Source organism: Hermetia illucens, chromosome 5 (assembly GCF_905115235.1).
Source record: "Hermetia illucens chromosome 5, iHerIll2.2.curated.20191125, whole genome shotgun sequence".
NCBI lineage: Eukaryota > Metazoa > Arthropoda > Insecta > Diptera > Stratiomyidae > Hermetia > Hermetia illucens.
In genome coordinates, this window is record NC_051853.1 from 37,944,783 (window position 1) to 37,964,708 (window position 19,926).

The following is a 19,926-nucleotide window of genomic DNA, read 5'->3' on the forward strand; positions in this document are numbered from 1 at the left end:
TTGCCGGGTTCATCGTTGTGTAATCCGTCCAGTCCGACGCTCCCGTTGTGGCTTCGTAACAAGTTGTTTTCCGTGTAAAGTTGTCAGCCTTACCCAACCCCCAACCTGGGTGACCAGTTGATACATTTTGTCCCGTTTTTAGATGCGAGAGACTCGCTTTCATCCTTCTCCCTCTGTAGCTTTTCGTTAAGAAAGAGCTCCCAGCGGTCACCACGTGGAGGTGGAGATAGGGTTTGGTAGTAGAGCTGTTGGTGTTGGTTCAGCAGGCATTTCCCAGGTTTTATGCTTCATCGTGGGTACCAATCCACGTTTCGCCCTGGGATCTATACTACCGTTTGACCACCTTAAAGATAAAATTACTAGACTAAATATGAAGCTAATCAAATTCCCATAATTGTTTTAAAAGATCAGCTTCCAACTTTAACGTCATCACTCAACTTAATTACTTTTATCCGTGTCTCATTTCTGAGAAAATTTTACTATGTCACCAATATCACTACTGTTAAATGTTCGAAATAAATAAATAAAAAGTTAAAAATTCACTTATAAATTCACTTTTATTTTACAACTAAATTCTTTGAGCCTCTTTAAACTAAGGGTAGCAAAGTTACCACCATCCTCCTTTCTTCCAGCCGCCACCGGAACTCCATCCACCAGTTGTGAGAAGAGCAGGGGCTGATACAGAGATGATTTTCTTAGCTGGAACAGAGACAACACCTCCAGTCCATCCGCCATATCCTCCTCTCCATCCACCATAACCTCCTTTCCAGCCACCACCATATCCCCATCCACTTCCGTAACCATTGCCAACCCATCCGTGATCGATAACTTTCACAACAGGTGCACTGACAACCTTAGTTACAACGGGAGCACTCCATCCTCCGTATCCTCCTTTCCAGCCTCCGCCATATCCCCATCCACCTCCATATCCTCCTTTCCAGCCAACGCTTCCACCCCAGCCACCGTAACCGCCCCAGCCAGAAGCTGTCGCTGCAGCCACAATCGCTAACAAGCAGAAAAATACTTTCATGTTGCTGGAATTAAAAGCAAATAGATACTAACAATGCTACAAGGATCCAATCTTCTATTTATATAATAATTCCTGACCAAATGATTAGCCTTCGATTGTTGATGTTCCACGTGAATTTATCGGATTACAGTAGGTATTTCTCGTTTCTTTTTTCTGCTTTTTGCTTACGCATTGCATTTACATACATTTATACGTGGATCGCTTGCACTAACATTGTCAACATTAACATATTTTACAATTTAAAGACTTTTGGCGGCCACATAACCTTGCTCTCTTTGAATTTACCCAACGGTAATTTTAGCCAATTTGGCGAAAAATTAGCGGAGTGGTCAAAATTAAGAGTCACAGCGTTCGAAAGACAGTTCAACGATCAAGACAGCAATAATCGGTCATTCATGCCTGAAGCTTGTAATCCACGCCTAATAAAAAAATAAAGTGACGACAGAAAGGGCAAATGCTATTGACACTTCGGTGGACAAGATATTGTAACTGATAGCGTTCACCTTTTATAGCGACAGCTTAAGTATTAACATTTTATATGTCGAAAGGGCGTTATCTAACACGATAGAGATTGAGAAATTTGCTAAATTTAAAATGATGCAAGCTGCTTAATAGATTTCAAAATATGTTTTCTATAGTAATTGATTATCTGGAATACTATATACCAAAGCACAAACATATGTTAAAAAAAATCCAAGAAATAGAAAAGACTAAGTGGAAGCGAAACACTCGTCTTAAGCAAATTTTAATTTGTAACAAAAGACTTAAGCGAGAAACCCGAAATAAATAAAAAGATTTAGGTTTCTGTAAATGAAATGGCCGTTTGGGTACTAAAATTTGAAACGACTGTAAAGCTTACAAAAATTTATTTATTTATTCAAAATAGGTGCCAGTCGATTCAAAACACTTCCTCCAGCGAGATTCAAGAGCATGTATGTCAGTTTCGTAGAAGTCCAACTGTCGGGTGTTGATAAATTCGTCGAAGGCAATTTTGACAGTTTCTTCGTTCCTAAATTGTTTTTCCGCCAAAAAATTATCCAAATGTTTAAAAAAGTGGTAGTCGGTTGGCGAAAGGCCCGGTGAATATGGTGGATAAGGCAGAGTCTCATACTGCAATTCGTTCAACTCTTGAACCGTTGTTCTGGATACATGGGGTCGTGCATTGTCGTGAAGAAGTATCACACCATCACTCTTGAGTAATCTCGGCCGTTGAATACTCAATTTTTGGTGCATTTCCTCGATTTAGGCACAGCATTTCTGCGCATGGTCGTTTCTCCAGGTGCCAAAAAGAATAGTGTATAACTCCAGCTGTAGACCACCAAACAGTCACCATTACGTTCTTCGGATAGAGGCTCGGTTTCGGCATATGCTTTGGTGGCTCATCAGCATCTAGCCATTATGCTGATCGGCGACGATTGTCGTATAATATCCACTTTTCATCTCATTTCACTATTCTGTGCAAAAAGGAATCACTTCTGTTGCGGGAGAATAAAGAACTGCAAATTTCCATTCGAAGCGCAATGTTTTGCTCCATAAGGGCATGCGAAACCCATTTGTCGAGCTTTTTCACCTTTCCAAGTTGTTGGAAATGCCGGAAAACTGTCGAATAGTATACGCCCAGTTTCTCTGCAATATCTCTCACAGAGTGATGTTTGTCGCATTCGACTAGCAAACGCAGCTCCTCGTTGTCAATCAATGGTCCTGGATGTCCACGTGGCTCACTTTGAAGGTTTACGGCGCCTGACCGGAATTTGTCGAACCACCGCCGTGCGGTTCGTTCCAAATGCGTTTTTGATGCTCCTGGTCCCCTCCGCTGCATACAGATCATACAGAATTATACAGAAAAAGTATACGTTCTTGTCTCTGTTCCATTCTTTTTACCTTTCACTGTTATCACAACGATGGTCAAAACTAAAATAACTCATTGATTAAATGTAGAAGTATTTATACTTCATTATACGACACCAACAGCGTCAACTGGTAGTGGTTTGATACAGCAAAATCGCAACTAACTTCACTTGATTGTCAAATCGGCCATTTCATGTGCAACAACCTAATACTTTTCAAATGCGTTTTTTTCCAAACTGCATGCATGCGAAATCGGCTGCCACCATGGCCCAAAATCTATGAAACGAAATTGTTTGAAATTTTCACGACTTATTCAGAACATATTTCTATGGTTCACAAACTAGGATAATTGCGATTCATTCAGCAGTTTTTTTTTATTCAATGAAGAAGCCGTAAAAAAACACCAAAATTCACAAAAAAAGTTTAACAAGCCACCAAAAATTTAGCTTTTAATATTTTTTCATAATCCTAGTTTGCGGACTGTAGTTAAGTCTATACATTACTTACTTTTTTTCTTTAAGATGATCACAGCGCCCTCTAGCGCGGCAGCAGAAAAACACCTCTTTTGTGGATGGGTGTATAAATTGCTCGGTACTTCAATAACGAACTATACGATCGGGCTGGAAAAATTACTACGCATGCTCACTAATAAATCTATGGTGAAAAATTCATATTTGTCTTTATCCAGTTCTTCACAAAAAATTTCTAAAAAAAAGCCAAAAAAAACGACAAGGGATGACCCCCTTAAGCAAATTTTAATTAGAAACAAAAGACTTAAGCGAGAAACCCCAAATAAATAAAAACATTTAAACAAATTAAATAACTTTAGATTACTCTTAGACATTACTAAAAATGCAAATAGTAACTAACAATATAGTTTGAATGTGGAGATTTCAAACAACTTCTACTTTGAAATAAATCTTCTAGATCCAGTCAGGCGACGTAAACCTTCAAAGTGACCCACGTCCACATCCAGGACCATCGATTGACAACGACGAGCTGCGTTTGCTAGTCGAATCCAACACACATCAGTCTGTGGGAGACATTGCAGAGAAACTGGGTGTACACTATTGAACAATTTCCCGGCGTTCCGCATACCCTTACGGAGAAAAACATGGCGCTTCGAAAGGAAGTTGCAGTTCTTTACTCTCCCGCAACAGAAGCGATCCCTTTTTGTACAGAATAGTGACATGAGATGAAAAGTGGATATTATACGACAATCGTCACCGATCAGCATAACGGCTAGATGCTAATGAGCCACCGAAGCATATGCCGAAACCGAGCCTCCTTCCGAAGAAGATAAAGGTGACTGCTTGGTAGTCTACAGCGGGAGTTACCCACTATTATTTTTTGGCACCTGGAGAAACGATAAATGCCCAGAAATATTGTGCCAACTCGAGGAAACGCATCAAAAATTGAGCATTCAACGGCCGAGATTGGTCAACAGAGATGGTGTGATACTCCTTCACGACAATGCACGACCTCATGTATTTAGGACAACGGTTCAAAAGTTGAATGAATTACAGTATGAGACTCTGTCTCATCCACCATATTCACCGGACCTTTCCCCAACCGACTACCATTTTTTTTTAAACATTTGGATACTTTTTTGGCGGAAAAACAATTTAGGAACGAAGAGACTGTCAAAATTGCCTTCGACGAATTTATCAACACCCGACAGTTGGACTTCTACGAAACTGGTATACATGCTCTTGAATCTCGCTGGAGGAAGTGTTTTGAATCGACCGGCACCTATTTTAATTAAATAAATAAATTTTTGTAAGCTTTATAGTCGTTTAAAATTTTAATACCAAAACAGCGATTTCATTTGCAACAACCTAATACAATGGTGGTAAAATGTAAAATTAGCGACACCAGTTATGACTTTGAGAAGCCAACATTAATTTGATAAGTTTTTTTCGAGTTATCGCAATATCACAAAGTGCCAATCACTTAGGCTCGGGCGATCCTACCTCCTTAAAAAGAATAGATGGTGATGGATCGGCGAACAAATTCCTCGAGAACCCCCCGTAACATTGAGCACGTTTGCAGAATGGTGTAATTCTGCATGGTTAAAACCAGATTACATGAAAGTCGTAGGACATCTAGGGAAGTGGTAAGGGATTTCGCGGCAATAATTCTACAACCACCCTCTCCGGATGCCAAATTTCGAGTCAGTGGCTCATAGTTCTCCTCCACGAAGTTTCGTACAATGTTGCTTTTATAAGTGATCGCGACATCAATAATATATACAGAACATCATGTCTTGTCAGCGGTCAGCACGTCTGGCTGATTATTGATTTAGAAGCACTGTTGTGTAGATAATCCGAGAAGTAGGAAGTAAAGTAACATATTTACAGCAACAAAGTTTCCGAGAATGGACCGTCGAAGTAATTGAACCCATTCGGGCTTCCGCACTCCTCCCATTCACGATCAATGTCAAAGCTAATCCTGCTTCGAAAAGCACTCCTGGATTTTTTTCATTTGATACCCCACGTGGCTATAATTGGTGAAAATTTTATTTGAAAATTCGTCCGAAAATAATCATTATTTTGAATAAAGGAGATATATGACTTGCGCCGATATTTTCGGCAAAGCAAAAGCTTATCGGAAATTGACAGACCTGGGCGGTAGTGTGAGTTACATCAGAAGTACATAAGAACGGGATCTGAGCGAGAAGAGAGCGGATAGTTTTCGCGGCGGATGGAAAAGATGCTAGGCGCGCTGCTAGGAGCGAAGCTCGAAAGCAACAGATGGTAATCGAGTGCAAGGACCTAGACGAGGTTACATCACCGGAGGATATCTGTGTTGCGCTAAAGGAATAATGCAATCTTAACAGAATAGAATAGACGGCAATAAAGAGGATGTAGAAGGCGTATGAAAGTGTACGGACCACCAACATTAGTTTGCCGGTGGAATCAGACATTGAGCTAATTATAGCAAGTATGGTAGGAATGGGGTTGGGGGTGATTAGGTGCAGACTTAGGCAGCAAGTACCTCTCAAGAGATGCTTCAAATGCCTCGATTTAGCTCACTTTGCAGCAACTTCTATTAATAGGTCGAAAAGGTACAGGAAGTGAGAAGGACAACCAGAATGTTGCAGATGGTAGCAGGTGTCCGGTATTAAAAAGTAAGCTGAATCGTAGGGCGAAATAAGGTTGATACAAGTCAACGTTTACCATTTCGAGCAGCTCAAGGCCTGCTATTGCAAGTTGCAAGTTGAGAGTCGAATGTGGGCATGGCGGTCATCTGCGATCCTTACAGAAGTTACGGTTGTGCTACGTGGATAAAAGAATAGTCTGTTAACTCAGCGATATGGGCATGTGGGAGACAAGCCATTCAAGAAACAATGGCGTTTCCGGAAACCGGCTTTGTAAGGGCGAAACTCTACGGCGTGTTACACCATTCGATATTAGAGACCACAGCGCGAAAATTATTGCCGAAGATTTCAAATTGTGGTTCTTAGATTGGGAAAGCCGAGTAACGAACACCAGGGACAAAATCCTGTTTGAAACCTTCGGGGTGATCCGAAATCATCGGTCGATCTGGCCTTTCGCCGGCTTCTGGCTATTTCTTTTTTTTTTGTAAAGCCTAGTAATAAGTCGTGGACGTACTTTGCTTGCCTTGCAGGGAAATACCTCTTTGCACACATTTGGGGACGGTGATGAAGTCCCCAATGTAAAGACATTCTAATTGACATTTTTATGTAATTACACTTCTTCTAGGGAATAAATCATACCTTCATCAAAAGACGAAGATTTTTTACTTCTTGGAAAATAGTGATTGACTCCCTGCAATGCCACAAGACGAGCCGAAGGAGGTCCCCGCGAGCAGTAAACCATCCCCGAGAGACCCCAGACGGAGGGAAATTACCCTTGGGGAGTATCATGCGCATCATGCTCCCAGTAACGGAGGTACATGCAACGGTTCTGCGACGGCCAAGAGGAGGACGAAAGATGACGAGGCAGCTCGAACAACAGACACGTTTCCTGGTTCAACAGTACGCCTGTAGCGAGGAGACCCGGCGGCAGACGAAAATCAACTTGTAGAAACTTAAGGAACGGCAGAAGGTCGAGTCATTGGAGTACTGGCAACATAAAAAGGGAGAAACAGCGAGACAGCCGGGGCTTAAATTTATAAAATGAAAATGAACTTAATAAAGGATTTTCTACTTTAAGACAGTTTTGGTATTCATAGTAATACAGGTGTCGGCAGGTGCTATCGGCGTTCACATAACAGGCATAGCACTTACCAATGTTGCGTTCCTACCTTCCGCGGCAGACCGCTGGGATCGATGTTCGATCTAGTTCACCTCAATACGTCATTAGCGATAGGGGTGATCTAACAAATGAGTGAACACTATACCCACAGCGACCACCAAGCCATCTTTCTCGACATTAGCAACGGAGAAGGCGACCGCCGAATGTGCAACACAAGGGGAAAAAACCAGGATTGCTGGCTGGTCCACGGGAGCTTTTGAAGAGGAGACTTTCCTGGCAAACGAAATATCGGCAGCTGGGGAAAAATTATCGCAACCCTCGTATAAGTATCCTTAAGAAGGCGACATGGGGAAGTAAGCCGAATTGCACATGCTGCTTAGCCTTGAAGCAAATATGAACCCCTACATACCCCTGCATACAAAGTCTTAATAATAAGATTCGCGAGCAGAAATCACCCCAATTGACATGCCCGCCAATTTTGATCAAATTAGTCGCAATTCTTTTCCCACAACGAGAAGAAAGTGGACCTCAACAGATGATTCAACAGGATGTCTTCTTGATAACCGGCGTGACCGAGGAGAAACTACGACAGATCTGTCGATAAATTTAGGACAATGAGGCTTCGGAATTGGATGGAATTCCGAACAGAGCCCTGAAGTTGGTTACTAAAACGCGACCATGTTTCATAACCACATTTGAATCGTGTATGGTGGAAGGGGCGGTCAAAGGGTAGTATAGATCCCAGGGCGAAATGTGGATTCGTATCCACGATGGAGCATAAAGCATAGAAAATCTTTACAAGCCCACGAGAGAATTCGGTATCCTAACGAAAGTGATAAGGGTGGCTAGGCTGACCGTAACCAATGTGGGAGACCAAATAAAATCAGCACGACCACTCTCAAGACCATTCAACATCAACAACGATCTAAGACAAGGGGATGCTCTATCATACGTCCTCTTTAACAAAAAAAATTAATCGACGATGCCTACGCTGACGATATTGACATCATTGAAAGAACAACCCGAGATGTTCAGTCTAACTTCATCCAGATCGAGCAGGCGGCGCGAAATCTCGGGGTGCACATTAATCAAGGCAAGACGAAGTACGTGGTGGCAACGTCAGCGCCAAAATCATCGAATTGCACTGGTCAAACAAAAACAATAAAAATAGGAGGCCACAATTTTGAGACCGTTGAAAATTTCTCCTATCTAGGATCCAAAATCACAACCGATAACGGCTATGACGATGAAATTCGCGCACGGTCGTTGGTTCCTAACAGAGCCTATTTCAGCTTACAAAAATTGTTTCGCTGGAAACGTCTCACCATTGGGTCAAAGCTCTTATAATACAAGGCTATGATCAACTAGCAACCTTATGTATTCCTCGGAGACCTGGGTTCTTAGGAAGAAAAATAACGAACTCTTGGCCACGTTCGAGAGAATAATCCTCCGAGAATTTTTGGGCCCCTACATGAGGATGGACGATTCCGTAGGCTATATAACGACCAAAGCTATGAGCGATATCATGGCCGTGAGGTTGTGGATAAAGTCCGACTCAATAAGTTACGGTGGCCTTGTCACTTAATTCGTATGAGTGAGGATGATCTAGCCATGGTAGGAAAAGAAGATAGGGCAGCCTTGCCTTATGTGCATGCCGTAGGCCAGCACGGCAGACGACTTTTAGGGATATGGAATTCGTGGACCTCGGTACAAAACCGGGATGTTTGAGTTATTAAGGCAGGCCTGAACCGGATACCGGTTGTTGCGCCGTGGATGGTAATGAATATAAACACAATAAAGGAACTCCCAAAATGTATGATCCTCCAAAGATCACAAACCCGGTAAGCTTAGCCCGAGGAGTTCTCGAAAGCTTATCACGAAACTAGCATTGGCTGACGGGTGATTGAATGCCGGAAATGTGAATTTACTTTGCAAAAAAGTAAACAAAATGTTTTAAATTACTATGACGAGTCAAGGTTAAGGTTAAGGAAAAATTAAGTTGTTTTAACTACTGATTCGAGGGCGGATTAACAAACTGAAAATTTAGGGTGCAGTGGAGTCATATGAAAAACGCCACTTTGGGGAAAAGAAGAGGGTATAAACGATTAGATGAAATTAATGGTTTATGAAGAAACAGGCCCACGGACAAATGAATACATGGGAACAAGGATCATTGGAACACCTACTCACAGGGCCGGAAGGAAGAAATTTGGCTTAGGGGAATCCCTCGGGGAGAAAAAATCCGGGCTCGAAGTGAAAATTTTAAGTAAAATTATTGGGGTATCGGGAGAAAATTATGCCAGCTCGCCTATTATCCCTTTTTGCATTCTTCTCTAGGCCTCCTCTCCCCTTTCTACCCCTTCTCAACCCCTTCTCGTTAGGTATACTTTCCTTCTCTCCCCATCTCAGACCTAGTTGAAAATTATTAAACGACAATCATAGCAAACGACAAATTAAACGAAAATCATAGCAAACTCGATTAGGACTTGTTGGAAACAATTATTATAAGGCACGAGATAAAAGTCTCGTGTTCTTTATATAATATTAAAGTATATAATCCGACATACTGAAGATCTATTTACATTCGTACTAAACATGCTATGCACATACCATATATTATAAGAAAATTCTTCATAGCTCTCTCTTAAATCCCGCTGAAAGAAAAATAGTTTATTAGACAATGTCATAAACCCCAATTACATATACACATTACGTAATGGCATCTAACATTATACCGCATAGCATTGAGTTACATTATCAATTACTGAAAAATTCAGTTGATCAACAATTGTTCGAAAGCTGGAGCGGTGGTCTGTGGATCATCAAAGTTAAGCACTACTAGGAATAGTTAGCACTAAGATGAGGGGACCGGATAAAAGTCTCTATTCGCACTCCACCTTTTTGCGTACTTTTGTTAGGCAAATCTACTTTGGAGATGGAACCATATGTAGATATGTACGCATCATAGAAAGTCGCATAAACCATAAAACGCCCAATTTCAGTTTTAACTGATTTTATCCCACAGAACACTAATTTATATTCAAGTTTTCTTAGATTTCATAACAAATTTATATAAAGCACTCAATTGCAGGAATAATTAATCAAGAAATCTGTCCTTGAATTGCTTATAAATATTTATAAATCGCATTCCATTAAATTTGAAAATTGGGAATTCTAAACCTTCATCTATTTAATTGCTGAAACGCTATAATTAAAAATTAATTGAAATGAAACCTTGTTAGGACAAAAGTGTTTTTATTTAAGATTTTTTGCTAAACATAAAAGCAAACCTACGGAAAAATATTTAAACTATTTAATATAAATTAAAGGGTCTGAACCTACATCTAAAATAAACCAAATGATGTCAATACCAACCCATTCAAGGTCCACAAATGGTGATACCATAATCTTCATTGATACCGGCAGCAGATAAACCAATTTTTTGAAATAAAAAGTCCAACAATTTATTACTTCACACCTTGATTCCATTAACGCTTTCAGAAATAGTGATTTACGGTTGAGGAGACTAAACTAATAATTATATCAAATTATGCTATGTGCAGGCATTTTAATACAAAAATAAAACCCAAAAATGTTTTAAAATGCCACACTTACAACTATCACTACTCATTAATCAAACAAGGAGCTTAAAATAATTCAAATTATACCAACTGCTAATTTAAAATGTTGATTTTACACAAGTTAGTGACCTTTCAGGAATACAAATCATGTTCTGTAACTTAAAGTTACATTTTATAGTAAATTATATCTCATTTGAATCACTTTTGCTCCTATCTTCAATCTACGACATGTGCTATACTAACAAAAACTACGAATTTCTCACTTAATTCATTCAAAACTATGTAAATCTTAGGTTTGCATAAAATTTCATCCAATCAATCTCTATTTCAACCTTTTCGAATACAAACAAAAAATTAAAGCAATGTCAAGGTCACTAGTGAGTATTTGTTAAACATTAGTATTAAAATATTCATGTATAAAATATTGCAAACACGAGCTGAATTTGTGAGGCGATTTGTACGTATTTCACACACTGAAAAAAAAAGAAAACTTTAGCAATAATACTTGAAAATCTTGGTGACGCATTTGGCACTGAAATTAATTGACAGAAAATGCCAGTTTCTACTCGTTACTCCTCACATTTTGTTTCAAGTTACCTTTTAGTGAAGTTGATAACAATGAACCTCAGTAATAGATCGATTTACGTATTTTCATTCGTTTGATCAGATGAGCAGTATATAAATACATGGTGGTCAAAGGGTAGTATAGGTCCCAGGGCGAAACGTGGATTGGTACCCACGATGGAGCATAAAACCTGGGAAATGCCTGCTGAACCAACACCAACAGCTCTACTACCAAACCCTATCTCCACCTTTACGTGGTGATCGCTGGGAGCTCTTTCTTAACGAAAAGCGCCTAAAAACAGGACAATTTGTACCAACTGGTCCTCCTGGTGGGAAATGGACTTTACAACGACGAACCCGGCAACGACAACGGAATAACGATTTGCGCATTTTCTCATGGAACGTGCGCTCCCTGTACAGAGATAAAGCTGATGAGCAGCTAGCCGATACCCTGTCCCAATATAGGGTTGATGTAACAGCGTTACAGGAGATGCGTTGGACAGGGACCGGTTTCCTGGAGAAGAGTCACTACACCATATATTATAGCGGTCATCCAGTAAACCATGTGCTCGGAGTAGGTTTCTTAGCCAGCCAAAAAATGAAACCTGCTGTTATCGGCTTTGAAAACATAAGCGAACGGCTATGCACTCTGCGCTTGCGAGGCAAGTTTATAAATATAAGCCTCATTAACGTTTACGCCCCTACAGAGGAGACTGTAGAGCCGGAGAAGGATACCTTCTACGAGGCAGTAGAACGAACCCTCGAAGCCTGTCCTAGATATGATATTAAAATCATACTTGGGGATTTTAACAGCCAAGTAGGGAAGGAGCCCGTATTCAGGCGATACGTTGGCTCCCATAGCTTGCACGAAAAAACAAATGATAACGGACTGCGGATTATTCAATTAGCAGGGTCACACGAAATGGTTGTTGGAAGTACCTGGTTTGCGCGGAAAGCGGTCCACAAACAAACGTGGGCCTTTCCAGATGGGACCAATTTCAACCAAATTAACCACGTGTTGATCGAACGCCGCCACCTCTCAGCCTTGATGAATGTCAGAACATCACTATCTCGTTGGCATGGTGCTCCGAGTTCGAATAACAATACCACCTACAATCCTCTCAAACAATCAGGTGAGAGTGAACATTGAAGCCATCCATAACACAGTCCTCCGCGACACCTATAAGAGGGAAATGGATGCCGTAATAACCGCAGTCAACAGAGGACCTGGAGATGAAGCATCAACAAATGATCTTCACAATCACCTGAAGAACGTTATCATGGATACGGCCACAAACATACTTGGCCCCAGCCGCAAAAGGAGCTGGAACCGCTGGTTTCACGATGAATGTAAGCTAGCAACGGAACGGAAGAATGCCGCATACCGAGTAATGTTGCATTCTCAAAGAACGCGGAAATGCGCAGAGACTTATCACGAACTCCGTCGAGTGGAGAAGCGACTTCACAGACGGAAAAAGGAAGCCTGGAAGAACCAACAAGTATGTGAACTAGAAAAGTACAGGGAGCAACCGCACCAGGCGCGCAAGTTTTACCAACAAGTCAGCAGGATGAAGCCTTATACACCTCATGCTCGAGACAAAGAGGGAAATCTGATTTCCGATAGAATGAGCATATTGGAGCGATGGGTTGATTACTTTGATGACCTACTGAACAACCAGAACATTGTCGAGTTGAATGTCCCGCCAATTAAAGACGACGGACAAATACTAGTCCGTGCAGTTCATCGGCTAAAGAATCATAAGTCGCCGATGGAATATCAGCCGAATTGGTTAAATATGGAGGCAACCAGTTACACCAAGCAGTTCATCAACTTGTGCTCAAGGTATGGAACAGCGAGTCAATGCCTGACGATTGGCAACGAGACATTATCTGTCTCATGCATAAAAAGGGAGATATCACACAGTAGAGCAATTATAGAGGTATCACGTTGCTGAGTATCATCTATAAGATATTCACCGCTATCTTGCTAGGCCGGATAGCCCCATACACCCGGAACATCATTGGCCCATACCAAAGAGGCTTCACTCCAGCCTTCACCACAGGCTTCAATCATGTCCGTGTTTGGCCTTTTTTTTATGAGAATTTTCGAAATGTCGAGGTCCTTACCTCCCAGCGTGCTTCACTTCCTTAAAATGTTGGCGTTCTCCAACGACAAATGGTGTCCTTGCTCAATTATATGTCCGGCCATCGAGGTGCTAGACCGGTCGTCGGCCACGTACCGAAGGAGCGTCACAAAATCTGGCTGACTGGGGTATCATGGAAGCAAATCATTGAACGAAAGGGTTGAGGCCTCTATTGACCGTTCCGAATGGGCATGCATGACCAACTCAAAGCCTGATACTGAGCGAAATCTGGAGAAATTCAGCGTAGTGAACAACATGGCAAGAGAGAATTTGCTATTGCACTGGTCAAGGAAGCGGCGAACGCCGCAATGATTTCAGAAGCAAAAACCGCGTCACGAAAGAGCTTGCATGTGGTCGTAAATATTTCGAGGGTCCTGTAAAAGACATCAGCGGTCGATTTCTCATCCGCGATGATGAACAACTCAAGAGGTAGAAAGAACACTTTACCAAGGAAATTAACCGTACCACATCCAGTGAAATTCCTCCTCCGGTGGATGAAATGACTAGTCACAATAACGTGCGGATACGAACTGTTCCTACAAGCAGAAAAGAAATAATTTCGGCCATTAATGACCTCAAATAGAGTAAAGCCACTGGGCTTAACGATTTCTCCATGGAGTCATTTATCGCTGCACCTGCAGTTGCTGCAGATCTACTGCTCCCACTCGTACGGAAATCCTGGGAATCCAAGACCCTCCCCAGTGAATGGAAGGGATGATCATCAAAATCCCAAAAAGAAGACCCGCTTTGAGTGTGACAATTGGAGGGGTATCTACGTGCTCCCTGCCATAGCAAAGACGATAGCTCGAACCATTTTGGAATGCATCAAACGACATCTCGAAAGTTAGATCGACAAAGAGCAGGCTGGTTTCCGCCTGCTACTCGTCGGAAGACAGAAGTAGCAGTGGGTAGGTCACACATTACCAAAAGTCGACAATTGCATTGCGGTCAACGCTATGAAGTGAAATCCACTCTCCCAAGATGGCCGACGAGTGGGTCGCCCCAAGGGCACTTTGCATAGAACAGTAAAGGAGCATCTCGAGAAGTCGTCGGGTTTTGCTTCTGGAAGTTATAAAATGTAGCCGAAAATATTATGTTTCAAGTCAATATTGGTCCATTACGTTTTATGATCATCAGGTTGAAAAGTTGGCGACATTTGTTCAATATATGGTCAGCTTGGTTGGAAATGATCCAGTCTGGTTGCATCAATGATTTTCATAATGTTTTCCCCCCAAGAAATGCAAATTTCTCGCCACGCCGCTAAATGTATACTTAGCAATCCTTCCAAACTACAAGCACCAGCATATCGCCGGAGTAAAGACTCTTTCCCTACCTTGTTGTTAAAGCTCTCAAGCACAATTCTGGTCTAAACCATCGCAGGTTTGTTTCACTTCTTCAAAGAAATTATCCCTCTTGATTGTTGATGAGGTTGATATGGATTTCTTTTTGCATGCATAGAGTGAATTATTCATAGCTTTAAAGTCAAGCCCAATAAGCTTCATTTTTTCCCGATTAAGACACCTATTCCAAGCTCATGGTATTTCGGATAGCAGCTTTAACAATTGTTGAAGTCACGCGTTACATGTCGACAGTATGTTGGTTGACTATTGTGTAGCCCATAGTATTTCGTCTGTGGCTCGTTTGAACCATTGTTTAAGTTTTATAGATTTATTATTCGCTTAACTTTGATGCGACGAATACTCACGTTCTGGGTATGACTTTACTGGTATTTGCTCAAATTTGTTCCTTTGATATCAAAATCCCCAAAACCCTGAGAACAGATACCTGGAACAGATGCAAGCAGAATTAAAATAAAAATTAAACAAAAAGTAAGAGAAGTACAAAGTAATTCATGTATAACTATAAACCTATCACCCTTTATTTAATAGTACAATAGGGAAATATAAGAAAAGTAGCGTATTATAAAAGTAGAAAGAAGGAAAATATTAGTATTAGGAAAGTATTAGAAAGTATTAGTAGTAGTATTATAGGATGAAGTAAAAGCTCGAAATATTGCCCTTAAGTATCGTGTGAACGATTCCTCACCAACAACATAAATTCCCATATACTACACTTCGTTTTACCTTTCAAAAAGATTATAAAACAAAATAACTGGAACGATTTAGAAAATAGAACATCTAAGCCAAACTTTCCCTCTTGTGAGGTACTGGTTTGAGACATCCTAATAATGAAAAGGCTGAAGGATCTCTGAATAGAATTCATATTATGTAAGTTCCTATTTATAGTCAAAACTACAACATCCCTGCTGAGCTTCATTAATAAACATGCGTAAAATATAATTTATTGTGCTTTATAATTTCACTTCAAATTTGGTTTTGGAAGATAAACGTGCCAACCATATAATAAAACTGTAGGACAAGCGACGTTATTTACATAAACATGTAATCGAAATAGAGGCCCCAACAAATTAACATTAACCTGTCCTCACTGAGCTACTGTTAACTAATGGTCACAGAATTGTTAATGAACAATTATCGCGCCTCGAAAAATTTGAAACCAGTTTCGAACCTCTCATACTCGTATAAAAGCGCTACTGGAAATTGTAGCAATGATGGGCAAATATCTAACTGCCAGTTGAAGATATAATCGATCGGTTGTGATCAACCAACAGTTCCAATATGTACGTAAGTAACATTTGATACTCTTTCAATTATGCAGTTTATGCACCATTCGATTTATATATGGCCGGAATGCCATGTTTTGAACGCATTGAATAACTTATTTATAGACCACACTTGAATTCAATTCAAATATATGCATGCCCGATGGCCAATTCATATATTTCGACTATGCAGTAGCCGCAAAGCAGATATTCGATCAATGAGAAAGTAGTAAGGCAACCAGACATAGTCGTTCTAGCGCACTGCGATTATGTGATAATTTGGTCCAGGAATTTTAAGCACGAAAATTGCTTGTACTTTTCACTAACATTGTATTTATCTTACATGCTCATACCCGAGAGAGATTTTATCCAAAAGTATCTAAACTCCGATTTGTTATGGTTTCCTAGTAAATATGATATAACAGAAATCACACCCCAAAGACAGTCATTATGTTTGATAGAAAATGCAACAATTAATGCATGCAAGTTTCTCGCTTGAGTCTTTTGTTTCCAAGTCTCTTGTGAGACATTTGCTTATATGCACAAATGCAAGATTTTTCAAGCAAGTTGTTTCCTTGCTTTTAATGAGTGTTAATCACATTATAAACAGTAACATGCAAGTTATATAACCAAGTTATAAAAGGAAATTGATAATATTAGATGATATTCGTTCCTGCGTGTACCATATGAAGTGATTTCTCTAACGGATTAAAAAGTAAGAAAACAATTACCTATGTTAATGTGACTTTGATTTCTTGTTGAAATGTTGTATCTACCATTATATCTGATATTGTCTGTATATTATATATATGCTTATGCTGATACCGTTTCATATGTGTTACTGAAGAAACTTTCGAACAATAACAAAGTTAAGTCTTCTGTTTCCCCAAAATTTGTTGATCTATTCTCCTGGCTATTTCTAATATGTGTATAAACCTAAATTTATTATAGAAAAGGCTGAATAACCTTGAATATATATACAAAAATTGGCAGTATAAGATCTTAAATAATTGAGTGATCATTTTCAAAAAAATTACCTTCTTCTCAAGCATGGTAACCGATACCCTTAGTCAGGGAATCCAATTTACAAAGTCAACGTACGTTTCTGTTTAGGTAACTGCTGCTAAGCATTACCAATACAACCCAAGTATTTAACATTTTAACAATTAACTACCAACGATATTTGCAGGACGTGTTCGCGTGCCAGTATTGATAGTTTTTTAAAATGTCAATAAATTCAATGTTCGCCATTTTAATCGACTTTTCAGGGTTTGTTTTATACTCTACGTCACTGCTTAAATCAAGCTAAAAGTAGCAAACGCTATATACAAGTATGTTTGCATTTCCAAACATTTTTCACAAAAAAGTTTCGAAAATGCTTCGAAAATTATTTATTTTTATTTTCGAATATTGCAGAGACTTTGGCGTACCAAAATATATACCTATTATTAATTATGTGAAAGATTAACACTAAAAAAATCTAACAACAGTGCTATCAATAAGTATTCATCAAACGGAGCTAAAAGAGATGTGGACAAGCTGCATGTAATCAATATTAGGAACAAGGTTTAAGTTGGTTTGTTTTTGAACAATGATTATGTAGCTCAATAAAATTCCTACGAAAGACGCTCTTGAGCCCGATGTAAAAAAAGCGAACCGAAAAAAATCAAGATTATAAAATGATGATCACGATGCAATACAGCAGATTCAGAAGCCGCGGTTTGACAACGCTCTTTCTCTCCTTGAATATACTTTACAGCATTTACAAGATGTTTCTCATATTTGAAATTTGAAAGATTTTTAGATTTCATGTACTCCTTCGCTGGCCACGAAAAAGACAGACTCGTAGCATAAAAGTCCTCAAATTCAACTTACAAGTTCTCTCATCTTCACTTCCACAGCACCTTCAACCCAAGTTAAACCAATTCAATAATAATTTGGATGCATGTTCCTTATTAGCCCATTTTGAATCAATGCCTCTATCGCTCGTGCTGTAACTGTTTGATTGGCCGGAACGTCCATAAAAAAAATCCTTTCAACTTTAATTTCAATCAAAGAACGAAAAAGCTGACTGACGATTTCGTCCAGGACAGAGGCAACTCATCAGACGCTGCCTCACCTCTGCCCTAGGAGCGACGTGACCGAAAGTAACGACAGATGGACTACAAAAGAGGAAGTAAATTGCTTCTCAAGTGGTCCAGTCCGTCACTAAGTTGGTGTGGGCTCAGGGTTCCCAGCACTTTCGGTCGCGCTGCTCCCAGGGCAGAGGTGAGGCAGCGTTCGATGAGTTTAACTCTACCCAGAGGTGAGGCAGCGTCTGATGAGTTGCCTCTGCCCTGGACGAAACCGTCAGTCAGCTTTTTCTTTCTTTTGAAAACTTGGGTTTAACTCAAAAAACAGGAGCCCGTTGACTACAAAAGAGGAAGTAAGTTGCTCCCCAAGGGGTCCGGTCCGTCACTAAGTTGGTGCAGACTCAGGATTCTCATCATCCTCAGCAAAAATTTAATTTCAATCTTTCATGTCTCCTATTCGCTCGTTTGTTAAGTATAGAGTACCCATGCAGCTTCAGCTTCCACCGATACTGTGTTTTTGTTTCATTATTATCAATTAAATGCTATTCTTATAGCAGTAGGACAGCACCAAGGTAAACACAAACATCTATGATCACCCAGAATTTGAATCTGAGGCAGCGAGATGGACGAGTTGGCGCCCAACCTATTAAATTTTAATTGTAGAAATAAACAAGTCGGAATACTGGAAGCTGGCGCTTCAGGTATAAAAGTTTTGTGTTCATCTTATGTGAAAAACTCTCTGCGCACATTTTTCCATTCATATATGACTAAAACTCCAAAATATTCCCTCATATTTTTTTTCAAACTACAGGATATATGTACGTACATATTACAGACCAAGATATTATCCTTACCCTAAACAAACAAACATTGCCTATTAACCAATCATCATCATCAACGACGCAACAACCGGTATCCGGTTTAGGCCTGCCTTAATAAGGAACTCCAGATATCCCGGTTTTGCGCCGAGGTCCACCAATTCGATATCCCTAAAAGCTGTCTGGCGTCCTGGCCTACGCCATCGCTCCATCTTAGGCAGGGTCTGCCTCGTCTTCCTTTTCTACCATATATATTGCCCTTATAGACTTTCCGGGCTGAATCATCCTCATCCATACAGATTAACCCACCCACCGTTACCTATTGAACCGGATTTTATCCACAACCGGACGGTCATGGTATCGCTCATAGATTTCGTCATTGTGCAGGTTACGGAATCGTCCATCCTCATATAGGGGGGGGGGGGGGGAGGATTCTTCTCTCGAACGCGGCCAAGAGTTCGCATTTTTTCTTGTTAAGAACCTAAGTTTCCGAGGAAGGAGCACTGGCAAGATCATAGTCTTCTACAGTAAGAGCTTTGACCCAACGGTGAGACGTTTCGAGCGGAACAGTTTTTGTAAGCTGAAATAGGCTCTGTTGGCTGACAACAACCGTGCGCGGATTTCATCATCGTAGCTGTTATCGGTTGTGATTTTCGACCCTAGATAGAAGAAACTGTTAACGGTCTCAAAGTTGTATTCTCCTATCTTTATTCTTCCCGTTTGACCAGTATGGTTTGATGTTGTTGGTTGGTTCGTCTTCGGTGCTGACGTTGCCACCATATATTTTGTCTTGCCTTCATTGATGTGCAGCCCAAGATCTCGCGCCAATCGCCGCCTGCTCAATCTGGATGAAGGCAGTTTGTATGTCTCGCGTGATTCTTCCCATGATATCGATATCGTCAGCATAGGCCAGTAGTTGGGTGGACTTGAAGAGGATCGTACCTCTTGCATTTACCTCAGCATCACGGGTTACTTTTTCGAGGGCCAGGTTAAAGAGGATGCATGATAGGGCATCTCCTTGTCGTA

The 19,926-nt window shown here is 40.5% G+C and overlaps 1 protein-coding gene and 1 long non-coding RNA gene across 2 annotated transcripts; both read right to left on the minus strand.

Annotated features, from left to right (window-relative positions):
- Positions 1 to 538: 538 nt before the first annotated feature.
- On the minus strand, positions 539 to 1,078 carry LOC119657474 (ctenidin-1-like). Its single transcript, XM_038064394.1, has one exon. The coding sequence runs from the start codon at positions 1,028 to 1,030 to the stop codon at positions 608 to 610; it is 423 nt and encodes a 140-aa protein (XP_037920322.1). The 5' UTR covers positions 1,031 to 1,078; the 3' UTR covers positions 539 to 607.
- Positions 1,079 to 10,732: 9,654 nt separating this feature from the next.
- LOC119658341 lies at positions 10,733 to 15,647 on the minus strand. Its single transcript, XR_005250217.1, has 3 exons — positions 15,434 to 15,647; positions 15,093 to 15,172; positions 10,733 to 11,152 (listed from the first exon to the last, which is right to left on the minus strand). It is a non-coding gene; the product is annotated as an uncharacterized LOC119658341 (long non-coding RNA).
- Between the last annotated feature and the right edge of the window lie 4,279 nt (positions 15,648 to 19,926).